Raw genomic sequence first — 20,790 nt, forward strand, 5'->3', positions numbered from 1 at the left:
ATGGCATTTTACTTGGTCATATGAACAACAAGAGAACAGAACAATAACATTTTGGGGCACCAGCCCCTTTGCCAGATCACCCCCACACCGAGAGGATATGCAAGAATAAGAAAGCAACTTACTGCTAATATTTCTATTTCGTTGTTTCTCTGCTGGAAATTGGAGATAAATGTTTGGAATTTGGAATGTACCTGAAAAAGAGAACATCGTTTTATACAGGGAATTAACTCCTTCACTGCCAAAGGCGCCAGGCCTTTCTGACAGAAGAGGTTAAAGAGAGTGAGGCAAACACTGGATCCCTACCCTGCAGGGTAGGATAACAGGATCTCTGCAAACCACATGCAAGAGATTTATATCCATCCAAACTACAGCTGAATGAATTCCCTACAGTAATATCCAAGGAACACTTTCAGTTTCTTACCCTTAGAGTGCCCCCATGACGTGGCCACCATATCTGGCACTCCAGGGGCCCTATCATTTGCTTTTTCAGCTTGTTTTCAAAAGGGGGATGACGTGCTGTGCTCTGGGGCACAGAAAGGAATTCAGCAGACGAGAGAATGGACGAGGACTCATCTGTTTAAGGGCCCCCCAGCCCCAGACTTCTTTTTGGTAATTTTGTCTGATATAACAATTTTTCGGTAAATCTGTTGCTGGCAAAAGACTAATTGATTTGCATCTGCTTGTAAGTTAGTCAGACCAAGCATGTGTGCCTATGTTTATCTATATAACACCACCACGGTATGCGGCGCATTACAGAGTTATGATACAGAGCGCACACGGGGATATTCTACAAAGTTGCACAAGTGTGTTAAACAAATTGAATTGGAAAGTTCCTGCCCTACAGAGCATAAAATCTAAATGGAATAATGGGTGATTTACAGAATGCCCTAGCAGCGAGTATAGTATAGAACAGGGGTGCGCAAACTAGGGGGCGCATCCTCCCATTTCTAGGGGGGCGTGGCAGTTGTAGAGGCCCCACGCTCTTCCCCACGGCATTTAAATTAAATGCCGGGGGAGGCGTGAGGCCTCTAACTCCCTTACCTGCTCTCGGCTGGGTCTTCAGCATGGCAACGCGCATCAAATGACGCGGCGGGGTCACGTGACGTCACATGAACCGCGACGTCAATTGACGGGGCGAGAGGGCTGCGTCTGCCCGGCAGGGGGGCGCAGCTCAAGAAGTTTGCGCACCCCTGGAATAGAACATATTTGAGGGGAGCCCAGGTTAACCTAAAACTTTGCTGAGGGTTACGTTTATTCCTGGACCTGAAAGTTTTGATGGTTGAATCTTCAACCCAAGGTGAATACTTTGTAAGCCAGTAAATACCATGCAAAACATAGCCCTGATCCAGTAGTTTGTGAACAGAAATGTTACCTGGATTTCAAAACGCCGTCTTGCGTTGGCAGATAATTTGTCTGGGGCTATAACAGTGACACTCGGGACTATGGGAGGGCTGTGCTGTTCAAGCAGACCTGTCATGTAAACATAATAGATATGTAAGCACTTTTGGTGCTTTCCTAAAGACACAGATTTTATAAACCTCACTTATAAAGTCCTGCAATTTTGACACTTGAGCCCTATTAAAGCCACTGTAAAGTAAAAGGATTGAGCTAATTTGAAATCACTGAAAAAGATTTTGATGCTTGTTATTTCTTGTTTTTACAAATGTTACCATTTTATTTTTTTACTTTTTTGTAAGTTGCAAATGTCTAAAATTTACCAACAGTTGTTAGCGTGTAAAAGATTTCGCATAAATAGAAAAAAAGCCGTTTAGCCAGAGCACGTCATTCTTTGCATAATGCAATTCCAGGACTAAAAATATTACCCTAATAAGAACACAAAACAGCAGTTCACTTTAAAAAAATGTGGGCTTCCCTGAGAAGGACTGAGGCAGTATTACCTCTGAAACCCCCAGAGAAGCAAAGGCACTGCTAGCAAGGAAAGGAAAGGGTGGTGGGTGTGGGGTGTGTGTGTCCACTACTGTAGGTGGCCATAAGGTGACACAGAAAGGGGGGGGAATGATCCCTGCTCAGCTGTAGATTAACAATTAGAGGGGTGCTACCTGGGAAGCGGCTATTGTATATACGAGAGGGAAAGAATCCCTGATGATGCACGCATCCTCTATTAAATGAAAACAAATACATTTTATTAAATTCGAAATAAAGAAAGAGAACTAGACAAGTTAAAACCTCAATTTGCGCTTATGTGCTCAGTATATCCCCAAAAAAATCACAGAAGTGAGGAACACACAGGAACCCTAGTGGTGTGCTAGTGGGTTACTTGCACCAAGAAAAATAACCAGTATTATGTTCCTTACTTAGAAAGAAACTGGTCATGTAGATGTGCTAGTCCTGTGTATAGCTTTTGTTCTGTGATGTATAACTAAGAAGCACCGGGCTCGCAGATCCCTGAATATCTCAGTATGGGATACAGTACGATGGTAGATGATCACCTGGATACTATAGTTCTCCTAGATTGACAGGGACTAATTATGGTCTGTATCATGCTCGTTTGTCCATATGCATATTATTAATACTCCAGAGAGGTAAAAAAAAAAAAATCATGGAATTAAAGATATAATTCCCTGAGTTTAATACACCTGTCTTTTCCCCTACAAGTTAGCACTCTTGCTAACAAACTGCATTGAATATTTACAGAACAAATGTAGCATAGTATAGACTTCTTAATACTGCTAGTAGCGGTCTAATGCAACCCACATCATATTATTGCTTCCTTAATTAATGTGGCAGAAGTAAAGAATGTAAGTGTATTGGAGAGCTAATAGATCTCAATAGTGGACTAGTGAAGACCAAACAAATCTGTACGTATAGGGTTAGGTCCACTTCATTGCAAGCCTATTCTATGACCTATGCAATGGTTGTAAATCACTTACTTCAGCTGCGATTTAAACAGAAGCTGTAGTCATACTACTGAGATGGCATGTGATACTGCAGAGTCCTGACCGATGCCAATGGGTTCCTGATTCGGCCCACAATCAGTTTAACTGATTCTAAGAGTGTTTAAATCAAATAAGTATCGGAGCGCTAAGTGACCAAGACCTGGGTCTTAGTCGTGCTTCTGACGCACACCCGACGTGATCACCCAACGCGCGTTTCATTCTGCTACTAGAACTTCTTCGGGGGTGGGCGGGTCACTGATGGGGCCGGCTATTTAACGCTAATTAATGGTTACCATGACACCCAAACAGGTAAGTTTGATCGTCGGTTTTGGCGCGAAGCTGTGGGCCAATCAGTGGAGATGTAAATATACACCAGTCAGTGTATTACTTTAAAAACGCAAAAGTGATCAAAACAGACCTATAATGGTTAAAATGTAAGATTGTACTAATTGAAATGTGAATGATCTCTATACTGAGTAACAGGGGCTTAGACATACGCCGTGCTAAAACGGAACCAGCTCTGCTACGTGTCGCAACGGAACACTGTTGCTAGGCAACAGACAACAAGAATACTTTGTATCCAGCTCGGTGGCAGCTTAATGTGATTTATCAGCAGTGTTTATCCTCAATGGATACATCACATAGCCACAAATCCAAGGCTGCAGTTGATCATAATGTAGCGTTGTTTGCTCCATATTATTCAATGGTAAGTACAAGTACAATGTTTTTACCGGAGATGTGAACTGGTTCCCTGCGCACAATCCAAGAACAGATTATGGTGTGTACTTTTAAATCACTTCTCCTCATTATGATTTGTTGGTGGGATTATTTAATCCTAGGTGTTTATCTGAGTAGATTTCAGTTTCTACTGTACTCATTATAGATGGTAGAATAGCCGTTATCTAGCCATTATATACAGGGGCATTTGTTGTATTAATTATGCAAAGTAATGATAATTGCATATTACCTTTCCTGTTTATTTACCATGCGGGTTGTCCTACAGTATATGCTGATGTCAAATTGACTGACTTAACTCCTATGGTTGGAGCTGGGATATCAAGGAAGGCTGAATACACGAAGCCTTCATTGAGACCTTTTGGTGACAATGTCCCCAATGTGTATATCCATTTAGCCAATAAGATGCACAGGCTGCCAGTAAGATGAAGCTTTACACTACACATTCTGTCCTTACCCTGGAAGCCTGGAAATGATCCCTTCACGTTCTGTACTGATGGATTATCTGAGGCCTCTCTAAAGAGAAATGAAAACACAGATGTGTCAGATGTAAACACGCAAACAAAAGGAATCATTTTAACATTTAACAAAAGGAGAATTCCAAGCGCAGACGTCGAGTTAATGAAAGAGATATCTATTTCATAGTATCTACAGAAAATGTGCAAATCTCTGATTTCTTTTAAATCGGTTTAAGCGGACTAGGAACACACATAAAAGGGAGAGGGGGTGCGTGCGGTTTTTCATAAAAACCGTCGATAACTGTTTTAGAACAAGAATAAAAGCCTAATAATAAACAATATTGATATGTCTAATTTCAATATGCATTGCACATATACTTTAGCAGCATTCATGCAGCCACCTCTGGGATGCAATCCTGGCAGCACATTTCTGATTCTCCTAAGATGTGTGGAAATTTACAATGGTGAGGGGACCACGTCACCTGTGCTGAAGCAGGGATATCTTGAAAACCTGACCTGTTGATGGCCCTTGAGGACTGGAGTTGCCCACCCGTACGCCAGCAGGTGGATAGAAATGCATAAGATCGCAAAAAGTGTGTATAAATCTGGGCCTCCTTATTTGAATCATACGGGCGATCACATTTTTCAGGACGTATTGTTTACCTAACTACATTAACAAACAGAATGATAGGATTTCTGATGTATACATTAATGTTCCATTTCAAGGCCACATCTGCAGTGGGATATAAAGAAAGATCATCAAATAAATGATGAATGTTACCCTCACAATATGTCCAGCGTACCTGTTATTTCTTTCATCGAACACCCTGGTCCGTAGTTTCTGAACTAGATGATCCACTAGATCAGACTCTAAAATTCTTTTCTCACTCTGCCTTTCCTTCTCAAACGATTTCAACTGCAAGAAATTAAAAATCATCCATATTTCTGCTATGCAAACACCACATCTTAAGAGATCAGCTCAACTGGATGAAATACTCGGGGGGTCTAAGTAACAAGGCAAAAGTGGTGTAATTATGGGGCACAAAATCTGAATCATATGTATCAAATAGAAGAGTAGTGGGACGTAGAAAGGCAGCGGGCCCTCAAAAAATGCTGTTTTTTTTAATGGCTTAGGACACCATTCCTTCCAACGCATTTCTTGAGACCGCCAACTGGGCTCAACAATCAAAAATCCATCAAATAGAAGAGTGCCAAAGAACGCAGCTGTTTTTGTTTGATACATACAGCCTATTACACGTTGACCGATAGAAACTGCTCACTCGGCAAAGATTACAGTGCAGTTCCTTTTAGAAAGTTATAATTGAGAAAGCCATTTAACCCCTTCTCTACCATTTCAACTACTCTATGATTTAATGCTGTGGTTATCAACCTTTTTTATCTCGGGCACCCCTAAACCCTAACCACAGGGCTCAGGTGCTGATTCACCCCTACAACAGGACAGGGTCACAGAAAACACAGAACAGAGAGCCTGTCACAGGAGAAAGAGACAGAAAGACAGTCTGAGGGGCACGGAGTCACAAAGAGTCAGAGGAGGCAGGGGGGGGGGGGGGAGGAGACAGAAAGTCACAGAACACAAACACACACACCTCTACTGCCCAGCTGCTTCCTCCTCCTCTGCTTGGTCACACACTGCAGGCTCATGACACCTCCTCCTGATTGGCTGTATTACCCAGCTGCAGCCAATCAGAAGAGAGGAAACTGCTCTGCTCTCTTTCTTGTTCTGGGAGATCGGGAAATCCCGCAGATCCTTTTGATCCTCTGCCTGTACCCCAAGGCGCCGCAGAACCTTCTAATCCTTTCCCGGAACCCCAGGGCGCCACGGAACCCCATTGGGAAACACTGATTTAATGGATGTTTAAAAACCGGCGAAAGTCTCTTGATTTAGTATCCTAGTATTTTTTCACCAATGAAACACAATATTTCATGAGATCTCTTCTACTCCACTCTATGACTAACCAGTGGGAAGTTGTTTTACTTTTTAAAAAATCCAAAACAACATGTTAGCTGCTGGATTACAAACTGAGAAACAGGCCAACGATTAAAGGCAAAGTTACAATAACTTTTGAACAATAGTAAGTTATTTTTTTTATATTAGATCTGTCAGGTTCTTACACATACTCCACAGAAATGTAAAAAAAAGTATTATTACACTTCACACATCCAGGCAAGTAATCCTACCTTCACATAGTTCCCTTCTTTATCTGAGATAATAGCAGCGTATGTAATTCCAGAACACCTGCAATACTCCTGCAATTCATCCTGTGACTTCAAGAACATAAACAAAATTAAGAATAACATTCAAATAATGTTTTTCAAAGTATAAGCCCCCAAAAGACCTAAGTACAGTATATGTTTATTTCGTTAGTGCCACCAATGTTTGCCGTGCTTTACAGAGTTATGTGAGATATGGTAACACATGGTGCAATGTATAATTACATAGATTTCTGGTCTTTACCCGCAATAATCAGTCCCTCACCTCAGAGATGTAACTGTTGCCGTTTTGAATGGCAAAAAGAACATTAAGAGGAAGATGAAGATGCAGGTTAATTACTGGAGGCAAAGACAAACAATAACAAATAAAAAAGGGCTCTAGCACACACACCAAACCAAGTCATGTGCAAATACCCACACAACAGTAGTGGGCACCATGATATACAGTACTTCAATGGCCACACATTGCCTCCCTTTCTTCTCACGCTAGTCAGCAGCTTGGGCAAACAAACAGCTTAATGCGTTGTGCATATTAATGCTGCCCTGCTACTATTCGTACACTTGGAACTAGTAAATGGCACAGGACAAGAGCAGGCCTGTACGGATCGGTGCAAGGTCCTTAAGCAGCTGAGGGAGAAGCTGCGTTCTGCGTCAGCAACATTCCCACTACCTCTGCATTTGGGGGAGAGGGAGCTTCTGGGGCAGGCAGCTGCTGTAGGCTGCAAGTGAAGCACCCGGGGGCCGCCTGTTGCTCACCAATGATCTACAGTGTTGAAATCAAAGCAGACTAAGGCTGGAGCAATGGTGCCTTTCGCCCGCGCGGAGGCTGTGATGTGACCCGCGTGAAGTGGGTGCTTTCCCTGGTCATCGTGGACGGGCCGTGGGGGGTGTTCCTAGGGGTGTCACGGAGCTGGTTCGCCCTCATTGGGCGAACCGCTCACGTGACCGGCCTGTCGCGCCAAGAAATCAGCGCGCGCCTCCTCCTGCACGGACGCAATCACTGCCTTAAGGCAGTCTGATTGCTTAGCGTGCGGATGCTTCCGCATGGCCCCAGCCTAAAGCTTCCCTGTTACTTTGTTGTTGAGGGAATGTTTTGCCTGAAATGTTCATTTGTTGCTGTATCTGCTTTAAAGGTGCTCACGTGTAAAGTGAATGGTTCAGTATGCAGGATTCTCTTGTTTCACTGCAGTGCCTATTGGAGTCTCTGCTTGTGCAAACTCTTGTTAAACACAGTGACATAATACAAAAAGGGAGCAGCCTGAAGAATGAAACCATCCCACATCTGCGCTCACCATGTTTACAAACTAACTTAGAAAATGTATTTAAAAGTTCAGATTTGGTCGTAGGGAGGGACTGTCCCTTTAAAGACTTAAAAAAAAAAAAAAATCTTACCTAGCGCTGACAGTGTATGCAGCAAAATGAGTCTCCACTCCGTGCAGCTTACAGCCAATAGAGATAGCATGCCCAAGGGTCACAAGAAGCCTTTACTCACCGGGCCACTGCACTCATTATATGGGGTGTTATAACAAGGCCTTAGGAATCTACCGAAAATCTTCACTCTGTACTATAGCCTGATCCAGATCTCCATTCTATGATAGCAGTTTCAGGAGAAATGAATATAGTGTAATACTGCACACTGGCATAATATATTAAAACGAACAAGAGAGGAAAAAAGATGCATCTGTTCGTCACTGGGAAGCTCTCACACGTTCTCTTTACCAAGATGAGATGGCAGCTGCATTAATAGGGTAACAGTTTAAATATATGTGGCATCCTGTGCATAGTGCTTGTTTAGACATGCCTAGATAATGTTATCACAGCATGGCCAAAAAACAGAACCATACATTCATATATAAAAACATAGTGGATTATGGCCGTACCTCTGAAAGGGCATTTACTTATATCAGCTGTTTTCTATGAAATTCCCCATGAAAGTAAATGGCAAACCATTCCTTTGGATACGCTGTCTCTCTATGGCATCTTCAGCAAATTACACAGAAAGCATAGATCAAGCAATTTATGCTTTACAATCAGATGATCAGCATTATATATATATATATATATATATATATATATATATATTCACCATGTTCATTTTTTTGGACAGGGTTGGTAATGAGAAATATTTATTCTGTATTTTCTGATAAGTCAACATAGTGGGTACATTATTGATATTTACCTCTGACCAGTCATACATGATCTCAACTGTGATGCCAGCAGTCCAAAGCTTCTGGATTATACCAATGGTTCTATTTTCAGACATCAGTCCAGCACTTACAACTAACAAATCACAACTGCTGACCTGGAATAAAGGAAACATTCACTTCTTAGTTGATCGAATAATGGGGAGTTATCGCTTCCATTACAGTGAACTGGGGCAGACCGATAGAGAAGTCTATGGTAAATGTCATCAATAGAGATGTGTGAAGATGAAAGTGTTAACACAGAAACAGGAAGAATGGGCATCCACAGATGGACGGTTCATAATGGACTTGGTTCATAATGGACTTGGTTCATAATGGACTTTATCAGGAAATATGACTGTTACCAAATAGGAGAAATGTTGCAGCATCACCATACATGGTCCAAAGTGCCTGCCTGGCAGGATCGTCTCCAGTGGTATTTGAGGGAGCAGAGCATCATGCAACATACTGCCTTAGTAGTCAGATACTGAAGGTACATTTAGATGTTTCATCCCCGGTACCCACTTATCCTTTCATGTCTAACTCTCAGTCCAATTCTCATTCCAATCTACAGATGTAAATAGGCTTAGAAAATGAGAAATCTGGAGCTAGGAGTTGGCCTCAAATGAATCCCAGAGAGGTACATACATTTTCTTATATGGATCAATTGAGATTACCCTGTACTTGTACACATTTCTTCAATTGGGAAACTTCTCATCTGAAGCACAAGTCTTTGGAGGGTACCTTGAACATGTCCCTCCTTCAGGTACTTACTATAGATGGGGCTGGAGTTCAGTACACCATTGCAAAACATGCTGGTCAACAGGGAAGGTAACGACCACACAATTTAAGGACAAAATTGTGGCAAATAATTTCGGGGGACAAACTGTGTAAAACACAGGGAAATGTTTTTATTATTTTCAGCAGCCAATGCATTATGGGGAGATGAGTTAACAGATAGTCAGAGGATCCAATATCTTCTTATCCCTGGTCCCAAATCTGAAATGCCAGGATATAAGGTCACTTAATTGAGTACTTAAGATTTTGTTTGGCAGGGGAGAAAACCTCTCTTTCTGGTGACGTTTAAGATCTAAATTATTAAAAGGGATCATGAACATCTGAAAATCGTAAACAATAACAGGTTCAACAAGCAGTAATCTGGGAAGTATGTGGAAATGGGCCAATGATTTATATAGTTTAGCAAATCATAAATGCTAATTAAATGGATACCTACCTAATAGATCTAACACCTATTTAAATGGGACTAATTCTTTTTAAGACTACAGTACTTAGCTTTTCTGTGTTTGAAAGGGATCGCACCTTTAAAATATAGCAAGTCTGTCATGTGTATACCAGTCAATGGCACATTTGCAGTTGGAAATGTACTGTATACATTATCATAATAAAACATACATGTTCTTCTGTACTGGAAAGAGCAACAGAAATTGTGTCTATTGCTATGCTAACTCCTACAGCGCAGGGCAAAGCCGTAGCTCCGGTCTGAGGTCCTCTGAATTGGGAAATCTAGAAAAGAAAACAGTGAATTGTAAACAAAACTAATCCTTTACAATTTGTGGGATGTGAAGAAATGAGGAAAGAATAGGAGCGTGATTATAATTGATACATGATACTGTAATACTTTGTAAACTGAATCTTCTTCACTCAAATACACATCGAGACTCTTGAGCATTCATATAGGAGCATGTTAGCAGCACTATTCCTAGAAAGTTAAAACGCATAGTAGCCTATACATAAGGCTGCAGTACAAGTAGTTATTTATTAGTTTGGCTTGTGGAAAGATGCACTCTAGTATAAAAGCTACAAGGTTAAAGCAGCATTCGTCCCTAAAATGTATTTGGTTTGTTACGTTTAACTGAACGGGAGGTTCCCTAAAGCTGATCTGGGGTCCCCAGAACACACGGGGTTCCGAGATATTTGAAGTTTTTGATGCCAGTTTTGACACAGGAAAAACTACAGATATGGACAAAGGGATCAGAAAGTCTTTTGATAGCACTTTTCTAAAGTCCAGAAAAGCGAGCCCCGAAACTGGCCATTTTATGTCCACCAGGCACGTGTTCCACGATTCGGAAATGGGACATTACAAGAGGTCGTGGGTCCATGGATCCGCTCGACGACCCACCAACCCCTCCACATGGTTTAAGAAAACGTTTAAAAAAAAATTAAAATAAATTGTGCGTAGACGGGATTGTGGATTTAACAAAGGGCAGTCCCCTGACTGAAAAGTTGGGGCAAAACTCGCGCTGAAGAACTGCACCAGATATTATTCAAATTGAACAATATCGTTACTCTCAATAGGATAGCTTTTCTTTGATTAAACCCAGCTCCATATTTCACAAGTATTGCAAGCCGGAGAATTTAGTAACCTTAGTACTTTTCCTTTACCACTCTGCAATCAATGGCACAAGAAGATCAATACAGAACTAGGAATCATTTCCCTTGCAGCTGTACACACCAACATGCTCTAATGCAAAACATTTATTACATGTTGTGCTCACCAGCTGGTCATATCTGCCACCCGCTGCAAGAATATCACGGACCATCCTTTGCCTGCGCTTGATAAAAGCTATAAACTGGAAAACGACCCCGCTATGCTGCTGCATCTTGTACACAAGTCCAAAGTTCACAACGACCTAGAAGTAAAAAAGAAAAACCTCCTTATTTAATGAAGGAGACAATGGCAAACCATATACTTTTACAATTAAGATCATATTAAACCATGACCTTTATTGCATTCGTAGGGGGGGGGAAAAGGAGAAAGCAGCGCACTGCCCAGGAGTCAGGTGGTATAAAAGTAAAATATCTGTTTATTCAACACAAAACATCACCCAAAGGCCTCCTTTGGGTGATGTTTTGTGTTGAATAAACAGATTTTTTTTTACTTTTATACCACCTGACTCCCAGGCAGAGCGCTGCTTTCTCCTTTTTTCTACCATTGGATTTCCTAATCAGCGGCTGGACACGCCATTACAGACTCACTAAGGCTCAAGGAGTGAGTAAGATTCATTCAAGATATCTAATATTGTGTATTATGGAATTTGAGGAGTACCAGTATTTGTTATGTTTGCTCCAATGAGGTTACATCAAGGTGAAGACCAGCATTTTTGATTGTTCCCTTCAGGAGAGGTAATATTCATTACGGACTAGTTACTCACACATCAGTTTATACTATACCCACACCATACTAAAGTCAAATTCATGAGTCCTATATATGATTAATTATTGATGACAACGTTTGGATATTCCACTATCACTGAAGCACCCACTCTCTACATACATTTGAACCTTTATTGCATTAACCTCTGGCATTAAAAGGGTGACGCAAATGTAAATGATATGAACACACCAATATATAAAGTCAAACAGAGTAATTACAAACTTCCAACTGGCTTTTTTGTTAACCTGTGAGACTCGCAGAAAATCTGCCATGGACTTGAATAAGAAACTCTAAAACTGAATCTGCATGAGTGGAGAAACAGGGATTATTGGCGTACCCACTGCCCCACTACCCTCACCCCCACCCCATATCCGTGCTTTGCAAAGAGTGGATCAGAGACCAGAAAGTGTCCTCAGGTAAATGATGTGCCAGTGTGAAGGGCAGGTATCACTCCAATGTTCTGAAGTGCTGCTTTGCAGGAGTTGGGTAGTTGTGAAGCTGATGGTGTTATTAAACATTTGTCCAGACAGATAGGGAAAATGCTGCACTCCTTAAATTATAAACAAAATAGATACAGTTACCGGTGCTCCAATGTTTGTACGAAAGCCTGTGATCAGTCCTGGATAGATGATAAAAGGAACAAAGGGCACAAAGGATAGTGTTGGCTTAATAAATGAGTTTGGATATTCTAAATCCGTTGTGCACTTTGTTCCTTTTATCGTTATTAAACATTTGTCCCTACCATTCTCAATATGGTTCCAAATGGGAGAAATATGGACCGCCTCTGTACTGCTCTCCTCCAAACACCCATTAATCAAATCGCTGCTATAGAGAAGGTTTTTCTCTCCAGTAGTTACACTAGGTTGGGAGTTTGTAATACAATTGTATCACAATATAATTTCACACTGGGCTACAATGAGAAGATTAATACTCTTTCCCACCTGGTCACTTTTTCTTTTTATTATTGTTTTTATTACATCATTGGAATCAGGGGGTGGGGGGAAGAGGGGTGGGGGATGTGGGTCTTCCTGAGCTGAACAGCACTATTCTTAGCTCCGGTACACCCCCAGTACCCGAGATACTTACCAGTGATAGTACCTGGTTTAAATTGACATAGGGAAACAATATGGCTGCCAAATCTCACAGGATCTGCAGCCAATAGGAAGTCACAACATCATGGGTTCCAGCTTCCTGTTGGACAATACCGGCTGCAATTTTGAATTCTCCATGAGGGAGTATTGGTACCCTCATGTGTAAGTATTTCGGGAACCCGGGGCACCCGCAGCTGAAAGAAGAGGAACCCCCGGTTCTAATAACGTTAAAGAAAAAAATCAATGTGAAATTTGGGCAGAATTGCTCTTTTACATTTGACTTCCTCTCAGAAAAGGAAAGCCGATTGGACTAATCATCATCTTGCTCATTTTAGGATCACTTAAGCAAACATTCTTTAACCTTACACGAATGATGGGATACAAACCTGCAGTTTTATGCCAAGCCTCTTCACCAATCCAACAACTTCCTCCAGGTCTTTTATACCTTGCTTTGCTAACACACCCACTACTGTTTTTTGTTTGGTAAGTGAGGCCATCATGGGCTCCAAATCTTGAAGCTCTCCTTCCTGCTCAATAAACCGATAAAGGCGATTCAACTGAAACGTAAACATTAAGTAAAATATTAAAAGGTGAACTTTAAAGCAGCATATATATGTGCTCATTTGCATGTCATTTCCCAGAATCCCTTGCTGCAGTGGGAGCACTGAATGGCGAGGTGATAATGGTTGAAAGGTAGGACTGCAAACCTGTCTAAGACATGTGAATATCACAAGTGATATTCTTTATTGGCTATATGCCAAAGGTGGAGGTTTTTTGTTGCCTTTTTCACCCACCATAAATCTTTATATCTCGACAAATCCATAGTCCATGTTCTATGCTAATTTTGAAAAACAAATGTCTGTTCTTTGTTTGCTACTGCTAAGAAAGAGAGACATTTGTCACATTTTGCAGATATATTGTTGTACAAGGAAAGGCATTTCTGATGACTAATATCCCCACAAGTCGATACAGTTGGACTAAAGCAGGGGCAGCCAACTCCAGTCCTCGAGGGCTCCCAACATGTCAGGCTTTCAGGATATTGCTGCTTCAGCACAGGTGGCTCTATCAGTGGCTCTATCAGTGGCTCAGTCAAAGACTGCACCACCTGTGCTGAAGCAGGGATATCCTGAAAACCTGACCTGTTGGTGGCCCTTGAGAACTGGAGTTGCCCACCCCCTGGACTAAAGAATTAGTGTGCAACTGCGAGACTGGATTTGATGCAATGAATGAAGAAGATCATCAAATCAACTTTACTTACGCTGTTCTCTGAAAGGGAGAGATTGCAAAACTTGGCTTCCATTTCTCTTTTTGTCAGCTTCTCATTCTATAAAAATGAAATGTAATGGTTTTTAAGAATTTGTTTTTATATTTAGGTTACAATGCATATAATGTTCATGCAAAAAAGACTAGGGTCTGAGTTACAGAAAAAGGGGACAAATTGACAAGGAGCCCTCACTTCTCAAATCACGGACTTTCAGTTCCAAGATGAAGGCAGAATAAAAAGGCGACACTTTGGCGTGTGATACCATTATCAATAAATCAAGTGAATTATCTACCTCTCTCCCAGAGATCAATGTAGTTCCAAAACAATGTCTTGTTAAAAGTACGCTGCTTTCCCTAAAAGTTTCCACCATTAACTACGTTTTTGTTGGATTTTTTTATTTTTATTTATTTTATCAGCACTGGTTTTTTTTTGTTTTTTTTAGACAAAATAGAAGAAGCAATGCCTGAGCCCAGGTAAAAGTAACACAATTTTGCAGCAGAGTATCCAGATTTGTATCAAACAGCACACACAGTTAGTAATGCAAAAGGTCACCTTTATTTAAGAAAGGAACATGCCACACAGCAGAGCCACGTTTCATGTCAGGACACAGCGTTTCCCCACGAGCATTGTTTGATATGAATCCGGATATTCTGCTACAAATTGTGTTACTTTAACCTGGGATCAGCACTGTCTCTTCTCTATTTTGCTTATGTATTTGGAAGTGTGACCACAATTAAAGGGGCATACACCTCTCTCCTATTATAATAATTTTACCATACCATGCAGGAATCGAACCCTTGACCCTTCATACGCTAGTAACAATTCTCTAGCTGCTCCACCATTGGTTGGTGTGATATCATTGACTCTATAAACAAACTTAACTTCTACTGCACAGTACTGCCTTTCAGTACTGCCTTTCAGTACTGTGCAGTAGAAGTTAAGTTTGTTTATAGAGTCATTGACATCACACCAATCCTATGGTGTAGCAGCTACAGAATTGCTACCAATGTTTGAAGGATCTTGGGTTCGATTCTTGCATAGTATGGTAAAATTATTGTTGGATGGGGGATGTGTGTATGTGTGTATGTGTGTGTATGTGTGTGTGTGTGTGTGTGTGTGTGTGTGTGTGTGTGTGTGTGTGTGTGTGTGTGTGTGTGTGTGTGTGTGTGTGTGTGTGTGTGTGTGTCCATTAGCAATAACGTATTGAATGTTATAATATAAAAAAAAGAAAAACCTTGGAGATGTTTTTAAATCGGAAGCCACACTCAGACCGTGTTATAAGCGGATTTGCATTGTAGCGGATCGCGGTATAACTGGGCTGAGCTGTAATTGGTATGAATTGCCCTTTATGTATACTCTGTGTTGGTCAAACTCCATTAGGTCTATGATCCTATCAACTTCCCTCCTCAGATCTTTTCATAGAACCTGGGCCATTTACACGGCATTTACTGCATACAACGGTTTTACTGACAAAAGAGAAAACAACTTGTAGGGACTGACGTTCAAATGTGTGTTGAGGCTGCAGGGCTCCCAAATAGGCAGATCATTTACAGAACAAAAATAGTCTTTTTACGAAAAGGAATATTAAATATATTCCCAAACTGCAGTTATTAGAGCTGAATTAGAGAGAAACTTATAGCAATTTGCTATGTAATGTGATTTAGTTAATGTATCCTTACCACGGCATCAAACAGAATATTGTACACCTGAGTGAGTTTATCCTCCGGCACACCACAGTGAAGTAGTATGGCTTTTAATAATGATGTGTGGTTTACATAAATACTGTAATTTCTTTGCTATTAAAAACAAAAATATTTTCATTAAAATCCGCACATTTCCCAACATGCCACATGTAAACTAAAATAAATGATTTTGTATGCAAACACATTGTAATACCCACAAACTATGTACAAGATTATGGAATTCACGGGCTGTGTGCATCAGAATCCAGAAAACCACAGGCCGTGTGCACCAGAATCAGGAAGCCGGAAAATCATAGGCCATGTGGTGCGCTAGCATTCGGAAAACTACGGTCCGTGTGGGGCGCTAGCATTCGGAAAACTACGGGCCGTGTGGGGCGCTAGCATTCGGAAAACTACGGGTCATGTGGTGCGCTAGCATCCGGAAAACTACGGGCCGTGTGGGGCGCTAGCATTCGGAAAACTACGGGCCGTGTGGGCGCTAGGATCCAGAAAACTACGGGCCATGTGGTGCGCTAGGATCCAGAAAACTGCGGGCTATGTGATGCGCTAGGATCCAGAAAACTACGGGTCGTGTGGGGTGCTACCATCCAGAAAACTACGGGCCGAGTTGGGCGCTAGGATCCGAAAAAGTACGAGGCATGTGAGGCGCTAGGATCTGGAAAAATACGGACCCTGTGGGCACTAGGATCCGGAAAACTACGGGCCCTGTGTGGTGCTAGGATCCAGAAAACTACGGGCCATGTTGTGCGCTAGCATCCGGAAAACTACGGGCCGTGTGGGGCGCTAGGATCCAGAAAACTACGTGCCGTGTGGTGCGCTAGCATTTGGAAAACTACGGGCCGTGTGGTGCGCTAGGATCCAGAAAACTACGGGCCGTGTGGTGCGCTAGCATTCGGAAAACTACGGGCCGTGTGGTGTGCTAGCATCCGGAAAACTACGGGCCGAGTGGTGCGCTAGGATCCAGAAAACTACGTGCCATGTGGTGCGCTAGCATTTGGAAAACTACGGGCCGTGTGGTGCGCTAGGATCCAGAAAACTACGGGCCATGTGGTGCGCTAGCATTTGGAAAACTACGGACCATGTGGTGCGCTAGGATCCAGAAAACTACGGGCCATGTGGTGCGCTAGCATTCGGAAAACTACGGGCCATGTGGTGCGCTAGGATCCAGAAAACTACGGGCCATGTGAGGTACTAGGATCTGGAAAAATACGGGCCATGTGGTGCGCTAGCATTCGGAAAACTACGGGCCATGTGATGCGCTAGGATCCGGAAAACTATGGGCCGTGTGCACCAGAAGCTGGAAACTGCAAACCAATAACCACACTCTGCATGCATCAAAATCACTAAGTCACACAATATATGTATATACTGTACTTTCTAAACCAGAATCATTGCTCATACAGTACATTGTTTGCAAATATACAGTTAAGTATACAATGGTCTTAAATGGCATTCTTTGTGCACCAGAATCACACAATGTCAAGACGAGTCACATAACAGTCAGTCACAAAATGTTGCAACTTTGCATCAAATAACAGTCTATTAAACCTATCTGCTTTCCTTTCTATACATATAATTTCTCGTTATCAATGGGTTTTGAAATTTTATATGAAAACGGAAACACAGACAAGTGAGAAAAATACCTGCAAGACTGGAAATTCTTGGATGATCTCAAAGATGGTATATATTGTTTCTGCAATGGGCAAGTAGCTGTTCATAGTTGAGGTAATAATATCAAACGCACACTCTATTAGTTCCTTCGGATGGCACCGGTTCAGCTTCCGTGGTCTAAACACCCTCTCAATACAATACCTACAATAGTCATCACATTAGTAAATGTCCAATGTTGTACATAGTGGCGCAAATGTGCAGCTATAACCAGCTTTATTTTACCTAGAGATAACGCAGAATATGGTGTTATAGAGCAGAATGTCAGAGTTTCTGTCGGAATGATTGGCAGTGATAACACAGAAGACCCCGCCATAACGCGACAAGGGAAGCAATAATTCACAGCTACATCTGTATTACCAACGTTTCTGCTTTTGTATTATCATGATTACATAAGACATTGAAAAATGATCAGTATGGTATTACATTGATGAAAACAATATTTTCAGGGCCCATTACAAATTTCCACTGCCAACTGCAATAAAACTGTAACGTTATAACCCTGATCATTGAAACTTTGAAATCCGTTCCATATTATTCATTCACAAGCGTCACACACAGTAAACCAGAAGGTACAGTATTTGTTGTGGTGCTGCTTGGGTCTAAACCTAAAACACTATTAAACCACATAAAACAAATAATAATGGTATAGAAGAAGTTATATGGCCGAGTGCATTTGCTTTTCGTAACCTGTAGTATATGTTTTAAAGTTGGTTTGCAGGTTTGTGCCACTAAAGTCCAATACATATTTCCATCAAATTAAAAAGAGGTTCCAAGAATATTTCATTACCTTTTTAAGTTTGTTATATTATTTCTAGCGACAAATCGTGCAAACGGAATCTACAAAAAGAAAAAGGGTGACAAAAAGTGAAATGAGGTCTGTAGTTATCACATTGATGTCTTCATAAAGTCCAAGCACTGGATCCAAAGCAAAGCTAACAAACCCTATGAAAACGAAATGAGGAGATTCTACGCGTCTCAAATGAATGGAACAAGCGACCTACCCGGAGGTTATAAGGAAGAGTAACGAGCATGCCACTGTGGTCCATGAAGCTCGCAGCCTCACTGCTGTCAGACACAGTTTTGCTTCGGGGCATCAGCAGTGGTGTATGCAACTTCACTGCTCCTACACAAAAGAAACAAAAAATATGAACAAGCTCATCTAAGTTAACCCTTTGGATGCTCCGTGAGGTAGCCACCACATCATGGTGTCTGGCATCCCCATGGGCTCTCATGATGTAGAAAATGAGCAGAAAGCCCATGGCTACGAGAGGCCACGTTCTGAGCTTTTTGGAGGGCTGAGCGCAATTTACCTGGCAGAGGAACAGAAGAGGAAGACTTCTCTTTAGTTCCTGTCATTAGAATATGACAATGCAGCTTCTGATTGGATGATCTTGGCAACCATCTTTGATTTTACTGTCACATAAAAACGTAGTTACAATTTTTTTTTTTTAAAGAGCTTGCACTACTTCTTTTATTCACTGAACTGGAACAGAATTGTGGTGCACCTAATGCTGTCAGGGTCTGATCCTGTGGTATGAATAGTTCAATAGTAGGAAGGCAGCGGGCATTTCAGTCGCAGCTGGGACCAAAATGCATAGGAAGAATATGTAAATTCAATAAAGAAACCTTTTCTTTAACTTGTTGAGTGCCCTCTGCCTTCCTACTAGTGAACAAACAAATGTAGGTAAGGTCCTCCTGTGGTGGAGGTGCCATAAAACATATATACATTGTACGATTCCTTACAGTGTGTGTGCACTTGAACAGCTCATAAGGTGGCTAACGTGGTGCTAATCATGGCCCTGTGCTATCATGGACAGAGTAAAACAGTAACAGGGAAATACATACTTTGTGAACTTCCACCCACACCAGAGCTATACAGTCAAAACGGTCATCAAGAGATACAGGCTACTGGTTTTGCCGGGAAGCACCATTATTTAAAAGCGGGATGTCATGATAAGGCCAGATAATAGAACTCGTGTGCACAGTATGGCAACCAAGAGTTTGACCTTTTTCTTTAAAAGGCCTTTTTATGCTGTTTGTTTCCGAACAATGCAGAGGTGTGTCGTACAACCTCGCTGGTTTATGGATTGAAACGTACTCAAACAATGAAAGAAATCCATTGTTTTTCTCAGGAACTAGTTACATATCACTGTTTATATTAAACTGCCAATGGTGGGCTATTTATGATTTTAATAAATCCAGGAGGTGTAAAAGGAAAAGATGCCTTGCCTACATCACTTGATAAAGACCATCATGTTCGAAACGTTGTGTTGGCTCAATAAATGAGTTTGGATATGCTAAATCCGTTGTGCCCTATGTTCCTTTGTTCATCTATCCAGGACTGACTGCAGGCTTTCGTTCTAACACTGGAGCACCGGTGACTGTATCAATTTCTTCTATTTTGAGGTGTGCAGCATTTCTCTCAACTGTCTGGATTGACTACATCAAAGCCAGACGTTGTGGAGGTCATTTGTAGGACACGATCTGTATCATTAACGAGTAATACGTCCGATTCAATACCACCCTCAATTACATAAAATATAAATTAAGTAATTGCCAAAACTACACAGTCATGGACATGTAAAACATGGGAGGATACAGTATGTATAAGTATCAGATATACGATTTCACGCTCAAGGGGACTGTCACAATACCCCAAGTACAAGGATGTTGGTGCCATTAATCTGGTGATTACAGGGACAGAGTTATGGAGAGTTATTTTATACTCTATTTAAATCAGAAATGAAATCATTCCAAATGATCTGGGATGCCCTCGTCAGCCAGTCGCAAAGGTGTCTCTCGGGAGAGGGTGGAAAGTGAGGTATACGCCACACCCAGCCAGGCTGGTCAGATATCCAGTGTCTCTCAGATAAGAAATTAATTACTATAAGAGCTTGTATCGGAAATGTACAAATCAGATCTGCTTAGGGATGCACAGTCCACGGATTTCATAAAAGGTCCGTCAAGGGGTCATGAAGAGAAATTAGAAGACTTTTGCCGGTAATGTATAAGTTTTCGGTTTTACCCCTTTTTATTTGGAAATGATTTGATCCTATACTGTATGCACCTTTGTAACCTTTTTCTGTAACAAGCACTGTATGTCCTTTGTAACATTAAACCTAAAATGCAATGAGTATAGTCTTTAAAGTCTAATTGGACCCAATACCTAATTCTTGGACGTTTTGCGAAATTGGGGTTTTACTTAATTTATATATATTTTTCTGACAGTCAGGTGGACCAGAGGGCTCCTGAGGTGTAAGTCCTAAAATTAACACCCGATGGTGGCAGCGTATTCGGGTGTCGTCTGACCATTTTGCGGGTGGGAGTACTCATTTTTAGTGCCCTGCAGGTGATGCACCTGGGCGGCCAGCCATTAACTCC

The 20,790-nt window shown here is 41.5% G+C and overlaps 1 protein-coding gene across 5 annotated transcripts in view; it reads right to left on the reverse strand.

Moving 5' to 3' along the window:
• EIF2AK4 (eukaryotic translation initiation factor 2 alpha kinase 4) overlaps positions 1-20,790 on the reverse strand; it is a 79,172-nt gene that overhangs the window by 4,299 nt on the left and 54,083 nt on the right. For 4 of the 5 annotated variants that reach the window (XM_075614173.1, XM_075614172.1, XM_075614171.1 and 1 more), the window contains 14 exons: positions 18,411-18,532; positions 18,197-18,246; positions 17,382-17,550; positions 15,715-15,831; positions 14,030-14,095; positions 13,158-13,328; positions 11,022-11,156; positions 9,919-10,029; positions 8,502-8,624; positions 6,290-6,376; positions 4,894-5,006; positions 4,090-4,148; positions 1,373-1,470; positions 123-191 (listed from right to left, as the gene is read on the reverse strand). In XM_075614173.1, coding sequence (XP_075470288.1) covers positions 123-191; positions 1,373-1,470; positions 4,090-4,148; positions 4,894-5,006; positions 6,290-6,376; positions 8,502-8,624; positions 9,919-10,029; positions 11,022-11,156; positions 13,158-13,328; positions 14,030-14,095; positions 15,715-15,831; positions 17,382-17,550; positions 18,197-18,246; positions 18,411-18,532 — 1,490 coding nt within the window. Of the gene's footprint in view, positions 1-122; positions 192-1,372; positions 1,471-4,089; positions 4,149-4,893; positions 5,007-6,289; positions 6,377-8,501; positions 8,625-9,918; positions 10,030-11,021; positions 11,157-12,766; positions 12,966-13,157; positions 13,329-14,029; positions 14,096-15,714; positions 15,832-17,381; positions 17,551-18,196; positions 18,247-18,410; positions 18,533-20,790 lie in introns of those variants that run through there. The other variant, XR_012803843.1, reaches the window with a different exon arrangement.

This window comes from Ascaphus truei, chromosome 9, assembly GCF_040206685.1.
Source record: "Ascaphus truei isolate aAscTru1 chromosome 9, aAscTru1.hap1, whole genome shotgun sequence".
NCBI classification, from domain to species: domain Eukaryota; kingdom Metazoa; phylum Chordata; class Amphibia; order Anura; family Ascaphidae; genus Ascaphus; species Ascaphus truei.